The sequence below is a fragment of the Lagenorhynchus albirostris genome, chromosome 19 (genome assembly GCF_949774975.1).
Source record: "Lagenorhynchus albirostris chromosome 19, mLagAlb1.1, whole genome shotgun sequence".
NCBI lineage: Eukaryota > Metazoa > Chordata > Mammalia > Artiodactyla > Delphinidae > Lagenorhynchus > Lagenorhynchus albirostris.
This window is the reverse complement of record NC_083113.1, coordinates 48,560,824-48,572,143: the sequence shown is the minus strand read 5'-3', so window position 1 is coordinate 48,572,143 and position 11,320 is coordinate 48,560,824. Positions and strand designations below refer to the sequence as shown.

The 11,320-nt window shown below is 44.4% G+C and overlaps 1 protein-coding gene across 1 annotated transcript; it reads left to right on the top strand.

Moving 5' to 3' along the window:
- Window positions 1-7,168: 7,168 nt before the first annotated feature.
- On the top strand, window positions 7,169-8,253 carry LOC132509465 (growth hormone-inducible transmembrane protein-like). Its single transcript, XM_060130548.1, is given in 4 exon segments — window positions 7,169-7,482; window positions 7,485-7,867; window positions 7,869-8,206; window positions 8,208-8,253. Coding segments are annotated over 4 exon segments (1,011 nt in total). The 5' UTR covers window positions 7,169-7,238.
- Window positions 8,254-11,320: the final 3,067 nt, after the last annotated feature.

The following is an 11,320-nucleotide window of genomic DNA, read 5'->3' as shown; positions in this document are numbered from 1 at the left end:
TTGGACTCTGCCTGTTTTCTCAAGAGCTAAAAGGGGAGCTTAGACAGCCAACTTCCAACATTTTGCTTTAATCTCTTAAAACCCAAGTTTAGGGACTTCCCTGGCAGTCCAGTGGTTGGGACTCCATGCTTCCACTGCAGGGGACATGCGTTTGATCCCTGGTCGGGGAACTAGATCCCACATGCCACGTGGTGCTGCCAAAAAAAAACACCCCAAAAACAAAGCCAAACAAAACAAAAACCCAAGTTTAGAATCTCACCTATGCCTTAAAATCACATCTCTGCAATATTGGCAGTTTCTCGGACTTCATACATTTAGATCATATGTTTTTACGGATAACTGCTTCCAATTTTTAAGTACCTTTTTAGACACTTGTTATAGGACATCCCTGGTGGCGCAGTGGTTAAGAATCTGCGTGCCAATGCAGGGGACGTGGGTTCTATCCCTGGTCTGGGAAGATCCCCCATGCCAGGGAACAACTAAGCCCATGCGCCACAACTACTGAGCCTGTGCTCTAGAGCCTACGAGCCACAACTACTGAGCCCACGTGCCACAACTACTGAAGCCCCCACAATGAGAAGCCCGCTCATTGCAACAAAGGGTAGCCCCTGCTCACTGCAACTAGAGGAAGCCTGCATGCAGCAACGAAGACCCAACGCAGCCAAAAGTAAATAAATAAATTTATAAAAACTTGTTATAGAAGTTTTTAAATAGACAAAAAGTAGAATAGCACAATGGGCCTCCATGTACCCATCACCCAGACTTAACAATCATCAGCTTTATGCTGTTGTTATCTAATCTATTCCCCCCTCCCCTCCAATTTTGTTTTTCTTGGAATATTTTAAAGTGAATTCTACCCAACAAAATTAACAATCATTCCTTAATATTTATTATGCAGGCTGTGTTTTATTTCCCCTGTTGTCTCAAAAATGTCTTCTGACTATTGTTTTGTTGAAATTAGGATCCAAACAATGTCCACACAATGCATTGGATTGACGTGTCTTTTTCTCACTAAATCTGTAGCAGTTCACTCTCCTTTTTATGTGCTTAACAAATGGGTTATTTGTCCTGTAGACTGTCCCCCATCCAGGATTTGGCTGCTTATTTCCTCCAGTGTTGATAGCAGGTTCTCTCTCCCTCATATTTCCTATAAATTTGTGGTTACGTGGAGAGGCTTGATTACATTCAGGTTCAGTTCTTTTCAGGTGGTTCTGCACAACATAGGGTTGTCCCGCTTTCAGTGATTAATCAGTGGGTTCATTGGTATCAGCCTGATCTATCCCATCACCCTTTTACAGAATGGTTTTAGCAACTGTGTCACGAGGTCCCCAAGACCACCCTTAGGTTGATTCACTAGACAGACTCACAGAACTCAGAAAAACTGTTAGTTACCATTTATTACAGTGAAAGTCAGCAAAGGGAAAGGCACATGGGCGAAGTCCAGGAGACAGTCTGCACAAGCTTCTAGTTGTCCTCTCTGCTAACCTTGTGTCTCTGATACTTTGACATCTTTGCCTTGCTGACCCTGGAGAGACTGCCCCTCCCAGGGATAGCCAGTTTCTAGGGATAGCGACTCATCTCTGAGCACACCTTTTGTACGTATACCAACCAATCCAGAGCCCATACCCCAACCACCTCCTTTCTGGGGCTCTCACATTCTGGGCCACTATCCACCTGCCCTAATCACACCAGGGCCAGGCACCAGAAAACCAGGGGCAGTCACTGTGCCTCCAGTCTACTGAAATTAGTCAAACCAGCCAATCCCAAGCCTGTTTACCTTGCCCGTCCCGTCCCTTCCCCTTCACAGTAATGGCTCTTGCCCACATTTCCTCCTTCCTCCCTGTGCCTCCTGACCCACCCTGGTGCTTCCCCAGGTGGCTCATCCTGCTGTGTCATGCTCCCTCCTCCTATATTTTAGAACATTCTCCCAGGGCAATCAATATTTAGTTTTTTGGGTGCACATGTGACAAACACAGCACTTAATTCTCGGGGCAACGATGTGTGACTGTATGTGCAAAATGTTGCCAATCAGGGAAGTTCACCTGAGCCTTGGGTGCTGACACCCTATGGTGCACAGGACAACCCCCCGCAACAAAGAATTATCCAGCCCAAAATGTCAGTTGTGCTGAGATTGAAAAACCAGATCTAGGGATTGTGAGGTTTTTTGATTTTTTTTGTTTTTGGCCTCGCCTCGCGGCTTGCAGGATCTCAGTTCCCCAACCACGGATTGAACCTGGGCCACAGCAGTGAAAGCCCCGAATCCTAGACCACCAGGGAACTCCCAGATTGTGAACATTTTAAAGTCACTTGAAATAGTTTCTCTGTAGTTAGTGCTTCAAATATATATAGTTAATTTTGTCTCCTTTCGCTTTCAATTTTTAGGGGGACTTTTTTAAAAATTATGTAAAATATTTAAAACAAGTTTTGGTTTTGTTTTGTTTTGTTTTTGCGGTACGCAGGCCTCTCACTGTTGTGGCCTCTCCCATTGCGGAGCACAGACTCCAGACGCGCAGGCTCAGTGGCCGTGGCTCATGGGCCCAGCCGCTCCGCGGCATGTGGGACCTTCCCGGACCAGGGCACGAACCCGTGTCCCCTGCATCGGCAGGTGGACTCTCAACACTGCGCCACCAGGGAAGCCCCAAGTTTTTTTTTTTAAGGTACATTCAGAGAGGTCTTACATCCTTGTCCCCTCACCTCTGTTTCTTCCTGCCCCCAGCAGTAACCATTTTTATTAGTTGGTGGACATTTCATATTCTTTCTTTTTGAAATACTCTGTGAATAGCCTACATAGAATATTTTATATTTTTGCCAATGTATATTTTGGATAGATTCTTAGAGGTGGGATTCACTGTGTCAAAGGGTAAATGAACATATAATTTTTCTTTATTGAAATATGTCTTCAAAATTCTGTTTCTAAATACAATGAAGTGCAAAAAAAATAGCAAAATGTAGGACACCATTATAACATTCCATTTCTTAAAAAAAGAAGGATGAAAGGTATATATCTATGTTTTGCTAAACTAGCTCTGAATAGATGCACAGGAAACCACTAACACAGGGCCTATAGGGTGGGAAAGGGAATGGCTGGGGCCTGGGAGTGGGAGGGAGACTTCTTATTTTTAAAATTTTGAACCATGTTAATATAGTGTCTATTTTTAAAAGTAAAATTTAGAAAATGAAAAAAAATAGAAAAAGTTTAAAATATCAATAGTTTTAAACTGTAGAAAAGCTGCAACATACTCAGAAGTGACATTGCATAGGGAAGAGGGATTCAGCATGCTTTAGGCAGCTAATTCCGCAGAATTCTCTCTTTACTAACAAAATGTCTTCTGAAATTTGGCTCTTTCAGAGAAGTTTACATTTTCAGCACTGCTTCCTCTTTATTCTGTGTTCACAAGTGGGTTCCAATGTTATGACTATGTGTGCGTAATTTTTATTCTCTTAGAATTTTTAAAAGTTGTCTTGATTTAAATAATTTTGTGTATATATTCCATTTAGTCATTTCTGCCTCAAAACATGGGGTTAAATGCCTTTTTTTTTAATGGTGTTTTTTGGTGCCAAGCATTAGCTCACTGTCTGGGGAGACAAGCTGATGCGGAGAAAATGATCCAGGCTGGCCGTCAGCGCTCTGCTTAAAAGAGAAGCAGGCCCCGTATGATTTGGTCGTGTCTGTGGCTGGTGGAAAGCTGCCTTCACCTGGACCTTGCCAACACTTTTTGGCCTTAAGACAATGTTCTGAGCAAGCCTTAGCCAAAGTTTTCCAGTTTCTAAAACCCAGATCCCTTGCTGACTAAATAGCTTAGGACAATGTTAGGTTTTTAACTGCCTCTGCCCTCCTGTAATGATGTCTGGGGAAGTCAGGGGAGCTGCGAAGAGGAATCCCACTGCAGCAGCAGGTTACCGAAACTAGGAAACAGCTTCCAAGTAGAAAGATAATGCATATGTGCTCACTTTCAAGGGCTCAGGCAATTCTTTCCATAGGAACAGAGGCAGCTACTCTAAAGGAGTGGTGTGTTACAGAAAGAGCCAAGAAGGCAGATATTTTGGAGATAGCAACTTTATTTTCCAGAAGGTAGAGTTCTTTTTATACCACATATTGAGGAATCATAGTTGGCCTTTGCTTCTTATAAACGTGGATGCCTTTAACCCTAAATATGTCTGTGCTGGGGCTAAGGCTGACTTTCTGGAAGAATGTCCAGATGGATCCAAAACAAATCTTAAGTAGTACTTGCGGTCCAAAAGGGAGAGGAAAATTCTGCAAAGAGACATTTCAGGGCTTCAGGCAAATTCACATGCATTCAATTTTTATTTCTTAAAACTGGAGCCCCGAAACTTAATCAAAAGGGATGGAAATCAGAGCAGGGGTTGTTGCTGGGTGCAGGAAGATGGGACAAGGGAGTTGAGTGGAAAAAGGCCCAAGGGAACTTTCTAGGACGATGGAAACATTCCATGTTTCGACTGGAGTTTTGATCACATGGGTGTAAACATTTGTCAAAATGTATTAAGCTCTACACTTAAGATCTGTGCATTTTATTGTGTGGAATTATATCAGTATAAAAATGTTAAAAAAAAAAAAACAACCCCGTCCTTATTAGTGACTTGGCATAGTAGAATAAACTTTGGTCTGGATATTCAAGTAATTATGTTCTAGTACCAACTCTGCCACTACTTCCTATGTGGATGTGGGGAAAGCATTTAATCTCTTCATTCTGTCACCTGACCTAGAAAATGAGGCCTCAGGATAAGGATGCTCAATTTTTTTCCACTTGTATTAGGATTTCTCATAAAAATTCTTAACTCGGTAGATAATACAAAGAGAAATTTTCTCCAGGAAACTAAGCCCATTGATGCTGTGAGATATGTATGTCCTCAGTCGTGTTGGTAACAAGGGAGGGATGGAAATAATTTTTGTCTTTGTAACCTGGGCTCTGGATTTTGGTGTGAATTTTTTGTCCCTCATCCCAGTGAGCTAGCAGGATGAGGAACAAGCTTTTAGAACTAAGCGTGTTCAGCACTGCTCTTCAGTCTCCAGATTCAGGAACTGTCTTGATGGGAAAAAGGCAAAGGCAGAAAGTCGCTCCAAGTGGGGACCCAGGCTGCCAAATGTTGGTCGCAAGCACATGTTCCATGAACTTGGGCTTGGCTCCAGACGGAGAAGAGCTCACAATGGAAACAGTGATGGCTGTTTGCTCAGGCAGCCAAGAGAATGAAAAGCACATTGAAACCCAGCAGTGTCTCCATGGGGAGAGGCATGGTGGGCCCCTGGGTGGTGAAACCAACCTGACAACAGAGCAGGATCAGAGAGCCTATTCCCAGCATCTTTCTTCAGTTCAACAACAGACCTTTATGTGCAACCTCTCAGGAAATCTCTGAGAAATTAAACCGTGGGCCATGCCACAACTACTGAAGCCCACGCGCCTAAAGCCCGTGCTTCACAACAAAATAAGCCACTGCAATGAGAAGCCCTCGCACCGCAACGAAGAGTAGCCCCCACTTGCCACAACTAGAGAAAGCCCGTGCGCAGCAACGAAGAACCAATGCAGCCAAAAGTAAACAAATAAATTAAAAAAAAAAAAACGGAATTAAACTGTGGGCAACCCGAGCTTTGCCCAGCAATAGAGGCACCCTCAATCTAGTCTGCCCCAGTTTTAATTGAATTAGCTTCTATTAATTGAGAGAAAGCAAAGAGCTCTTCTCAGTGTATGTTCCCTGTCCCTCCCCCCAAAGATTTCATCAACTTCCTTTTTTATTGCTGCTACTAGTGGACTATTTTGACCTCTAGTGAGTACCTTTTCAGTTGGTATTTTCATGCTATACTTTTCCTCATTTCCCCAGTGGTATGTGAATGCCCTCCTATCCCAGCACATCAGTAACTGCTGGGCTGAGAAAACAGCTGGCAGCGGGAGAAACCAGGCTTCGGGGCGGGGGAGCAGGAGTACAGTCTCAACAGGTCCGGATGACACCGTTCGCTCACCTGTGCTGACGCAGGCAGGTCATGCAGCCCAGCTCTTTGCCTCTCCCATGAAAGATGGGGTTGACCAATGTGGGTTAGTATTTTGCTTACATATACTTTGGAAGAATTCTGTTCTAAATAAAGGATGGCACGTAAACTATGGTGCAAAGGTTGTAAGCCCAAAGATATCCAGGAATAGGAAACGTTTAAAAAATAGGTGGCGTGAGTGACTTCCCTGGTGGTCCAGTGGGTAAGACTCCACGCTCCCAATGCAGGGGGCCCGGGTTCGATCCCTGGTGGGGAACTAGATCCGGCATGCATGCCGCAACTAAGAAGCCCACATGCCTCAACTAAGACCCAGTGCAGCCTAAATAAATGGATAAATAAAAATTTTTTTTTTAAAGTATGTGGAGTGAACTGGCAAGTTCCTTGTCCAAAGAGGAGCCATTATTTTGTTCTGGCTGATTGTTGCCAGATCTTCAGAATTTTTTGAAGAGAAGCAAGAAAGTTGTGTTTTTACGTACATGTCTAGGGTCCACGTAGACACAGGCCTTCAGCTTCTAACCTCTGGTCTAGAAGAACAAGGATGGACTTTGGCCATAGACTTGAGTTTGAATTGTGACTCCAGGATGGACTGAGTGTGTGATCTTGGGTGGGTAAGTGCATTTTCAGAGCGTCAGTATCCTCACCTTTGACATGAGGGCAACACCACCCCGGCAGTGGGGTTGTGGCGATGAGATGAGATACTGTTCAGCACAGGCATGAGGAGGGCTGCCTACCGCGTGTGCAGTTCCTGCCTTGGTCTGTCACTGCCGCTTATAAGGTACTCTACAGTTTACTGATCCTGATTTCCAGAACTTTTGCTAACAAACGTTGAGAGATCGTCCTTAGGAGAAGCGTGTTGGGCAGATGTTTGTGGAGCCGCTTGCTGTGCACCAGGCGTTTGCTTGCGTGCACCACCCCATCCCACATCTGGAAGCAGCAGCCTGTCTCCAGCAGCTAAGGAGGTGAGGAAGCAGAGCTGTTGATCACAGAGAAATATGTAGATCCTCCTACCTAACTCCGTGGCCTCGCCTTCCTGATGTCAACCACCAGGATTGTTTTTTTCTCCCTGAGGAAATAAAGATGAAAGGGGTAATTTAAAATCCACAATTGAGTAAGAGGTGGGCGGAGGGCACGGGAGGTGGTAGTCGTTGTGCGTGTTGCCGGCCAGAAGGGGAACTGCGCGCTTGAGTTGACCAGGGACTGAGCGTTTCCGATCGCTTGGTAAACCTGGTGCACCACCATGCTGGCCGCAAGACTTGTGTGTCTCCGGACACTACCTTCCAGGGTTTTTCCACCAGCTTTCACCAAGGCCTCCCCTGTTGTGAAGAATTCCATCACGAAAAATCAATGGCTCTTAACACCCAGCAGGGAATATGCCACCAGGACAAGAATTGGAATTTGGCGTGGGAAAACTAGCCAAGAACTCAAGGAGGCAGCTTTGGAACCATCATTGGAAAAAATATTTAAAATTGATCAGATGGGAAGATTGCTGGAGGGGCTGCTGTTGGTCTTAGAGCTTTGTGCTACTATGGCTTGGGAGTGTCTAATGAGATTGGAGCTATTGAAAAAGCTGTAATTTGGCCTCAGTATGTGAAGGATAGAATTCATACCACCTATATGTACTTAGCAGGAAGTATTGGCATAACAGCTTTGTCTGCCCTGGCAGTGAGCAGAACTCCTGCCCTCATGAACTTCATGATGAAAGGATCTTGGGTGACAATTGGTGCAACCTTTGCAGCCATGATTGGAGCTGGAATGCTGGTCCAGTCGATATCATATGACCAGAGCCCAGGCCCAAAGCATCTCGCTTGGTTACTACATTCTGGTGTGATGGGTGCAGTGGTGGCTCCTCTGACGATATTAGGGGGCGCCTCTTATCATCACAGCTGCATGGTACACAGCTGGTATTGTGGGAGGCCTCTCCACTGTGGCCATATGTGCACCCAGTGAGAAGTTTTTGAACATGGGAGCACCCCTGGGCGTGGGCCTGGGTGTCGTCTTTGTGTCCTCACTAGGATCTATGTTTTTTCCACTTACCACTGTGGCTGGTGCCACTCTGTACTCACTGACAATTTATGGTGGATTAGTTCTTTTCAGCATGTTTCTTCTGTATGATACACAGAAAGTAATCAAGCGTGCAGAAGTAGTACCAGTGTATGGAGTTCAAAAATATGATCCCATCAATTCGATGCTGGGAATCTACATGGATGCGAGTTGCCAGTATTCTGGCAACTAGAGTCAACAGAAAGAAATGAAGTGACTCAGCTTCTGACTTCCTTAATACATCAGATATCTGGCTTGTTTAATAGGGGCAGATATTCTTTTTTTTTTTTTTTTTCAGTACGCGGGCCTCTCACCGTTGTGGCCTCTCCCGTCACGGAGCACAGGCTCCGGACGCGCAGGCTTAGCGGCCATGGCTCACGGGCCTGGCCACTCCGCGGCATTTGGGGTCTTCCCAGAGCAGGGCAGGAACCCGTGTCCCCTGCATCGGCAGGCGGACTCTCAACTACTGCGCCACCAGGGAAGCCCGGGGCAGATATTCTTTAAATAGTTTGTGCAAGCAGCTTTCGTTGAAGTTTAGAAGGTAAGAACTTGTCAACATTTCAGGTGTTCCAGTAATGTGATGCTTCAGGTCTGCTTTTTCTTCTGGAGAATAAATTCAGTAGTTCTCTTCCAAATAGCACACACATTTTCAATTCTCATGTTTGAGTAATTCGAAAATGTTCAAATGAATATGAAAACCAAGTTTTGTGTTGCAGGAATTTAAGTATTTTATCTATTTTTAAATTTATTTGGTTAAATGAAATTTAGCAAACTTGTGTACCTGCATTTTTCATTTTGGATTGCAAAATATTAACAAGTAACGTCATAAGTGATGTAGGGGTTTGGTAAAGGGACCAGAGAGAAGTAAAGCGACACCTGCAGTCTTTCTTTGAATACTTAGAACTTAGCACTCGTGTAATTGTGGTGAGCCAGTGAGGGGGTCTGGATGTTTGGAAACAAGTCATGGCCGTACATCTGCTGAACTTATCAGAAGCACTGAGCAGAAAACAAAGACATAGGTGATTCTCCAGGCTCTCCTTACGATATGGATGTGATCACGTTTGGCTTCTCATTGTTTGACACTGTTAGGAGAGTCCACAATGCTAATCATGTGGAGAATTCCTGTTGTATATATTATGTGTGTGTGTAAGTCTTACTTTTGAATTGTCTAGAACAAAACATGCTTAAAACACTCAGGAAAAAATATTCGAAGCATGAAAATTGTTGCATTTTTAAGTATACAAATAATACGTGCATAGTTGCTGAATATTTTTGCAAATTTATTGAAATGTTTAAAGGAATATATGCTTGCCTTTCTTATCTCTTCAGGCTTTAAAGCTTTTATCAGAAAAGCCTATTCGTGGTTTACACTTGAGATTATGAAAGCAGTTTTCCCCCTCAGATTTAGTTTCTTGCATTCCCTCTCAGAGGAATCACTAAAAAAAAGGAAGGCAAAGCGAGGCTTCTTTCATGAACTATATCAATCAAAAATGTAATGGAGAAAATGCTTCACTAGAGTTTCCCCTAGCAGAATTTTCCTTCTCTCCTCCATAGACCATTATTTATAAGTTTTTTGACACAGAAGAGTTATTTTTGTAAGTTCTTATGAATGAAATGTGTATGATTATTGAGATACTTGGTGTTTTGACAAATATTTACTACAGTAATCCATAAATAACTATTCTACCCACCTCAAGTTACATAGGATGCCTATTTCTGAAATAATAAAGGTTCTAGCGAGAAAAAATTTAAAAAATAAAAAAATAAAATCCCCAATTGTGCTTTTTAAAGCATTCTACCATTCAGCCTAATGAAGAGTGAGGCTTTTGAGAATAAGAACATTTACATGGCCTCCTTCTAAATTCTCCTTGAAGGAGATGCTTGGGCCCCCTTTGGAATTGGTGCCCTGGTGCACATACCTGCCCCATGCCTTCTGTGTGGCTACAGTACATACTTTACGTATTTCAGCCACTGCTGCAACATTAAGATGCATTAGCACTTGTTAGGTAGGCTCTCAGTCCCAGGTGGACCTGTCATATATCTTCTGAAACCATCAGTATATCAGGCTTTGTGCTGTGCACCTGAAATACAAGGAGGGGGGTTAGTCCTCTTGTTAACTCCTTGACTGATAGGGAAGGTGGGAAAGTGACTTTGCAGGGAACACAAGGATGGCCGTGATAGAGGTCTAATTCCCAACTTGGGAGAGGAAGGGGCACAGGAAGATCTCATAGGCCCAGGTATACTTGCTCAGAGGTGAAGGGGAAGCAAACAAAAAGAAACTGGTGGCGCACATAGGGACAGCTTTGAGAGAAGGGTATTTGAGGTAGAGAATCAACGTATGCAAAGGCCAGAGATGACAGCACTGCGTGGCTGGGCTGGGGGAGTGTGGGAGGGGTTGGAGAGGCACTCGGGGCAAGTCGGTGAGGACTTTTGAGTCCTCCAAAGGAGAATGGTTTTATCCCAATGACTTGCCACTTAAAGGATTTTTGAGGAAAGGGTATTGGGATGGAAGTTGCATTTTAGCGATATCGCTCTCCTCTGTAACAAGGAGGATGGATTAGTCAGGGACAGGGATGGTGGCAGGGAGACCACAGTTGGGGGATTACTGTAATAAGAAGAAGAGAAATGATGAGGCCCAGACAATAACAGTTTTAGGAGCCATTGGGAGGGGACTGACTTGAGAAATATGCAGAGGCTGGTAAGGCTGATTGGCTGATTGCGGTAGAGGATGAGGATTGAGGGAGCATTGAGGATGGCTCTCAGGTTCCTGTGTGGGTGAGAGGAGGGAAGGGGGTGCTGTATATGAGGAAAGGGGATCCAGGAAGAGGAGCTGCTCTGGGCTGGTGAGGGGGTCAGTGGCAGGAGTTGCAGGCAGGGGACGATGAGCTCAGGCAGTTGGGATTTCTGTGATACTGCTGGCCAAGGACCTAAGAAGGGACATTTGGAAGGACTGGCTTGGGGCTCAGGAGAGAGATGGACTGAGGATCAAGATTTTGGAGTCATTTATAGGAGGTCTTTAAAGACACGGGTTAGGATAAAACCATCCAAGGAGAATGTGTAGAGAATGAGAAGAAAAGGGGACCCTGGACTGAACCCTGGGGAACATGGAGAGTTCAGGAGTAGGTGGAGAAGCACAAGAAGGAGTGTGACCAAGAGGCCAGAGGAAAATCAGGAGAAAGGCAACTAGGAGCTTCAAAGAGGGAGTAATCTGGAGTGTAGAATATATTAAAAGAAAGAGAGACAAGGAAGGTAAGAATTAAGAACCTCGTGGTTCCCCTC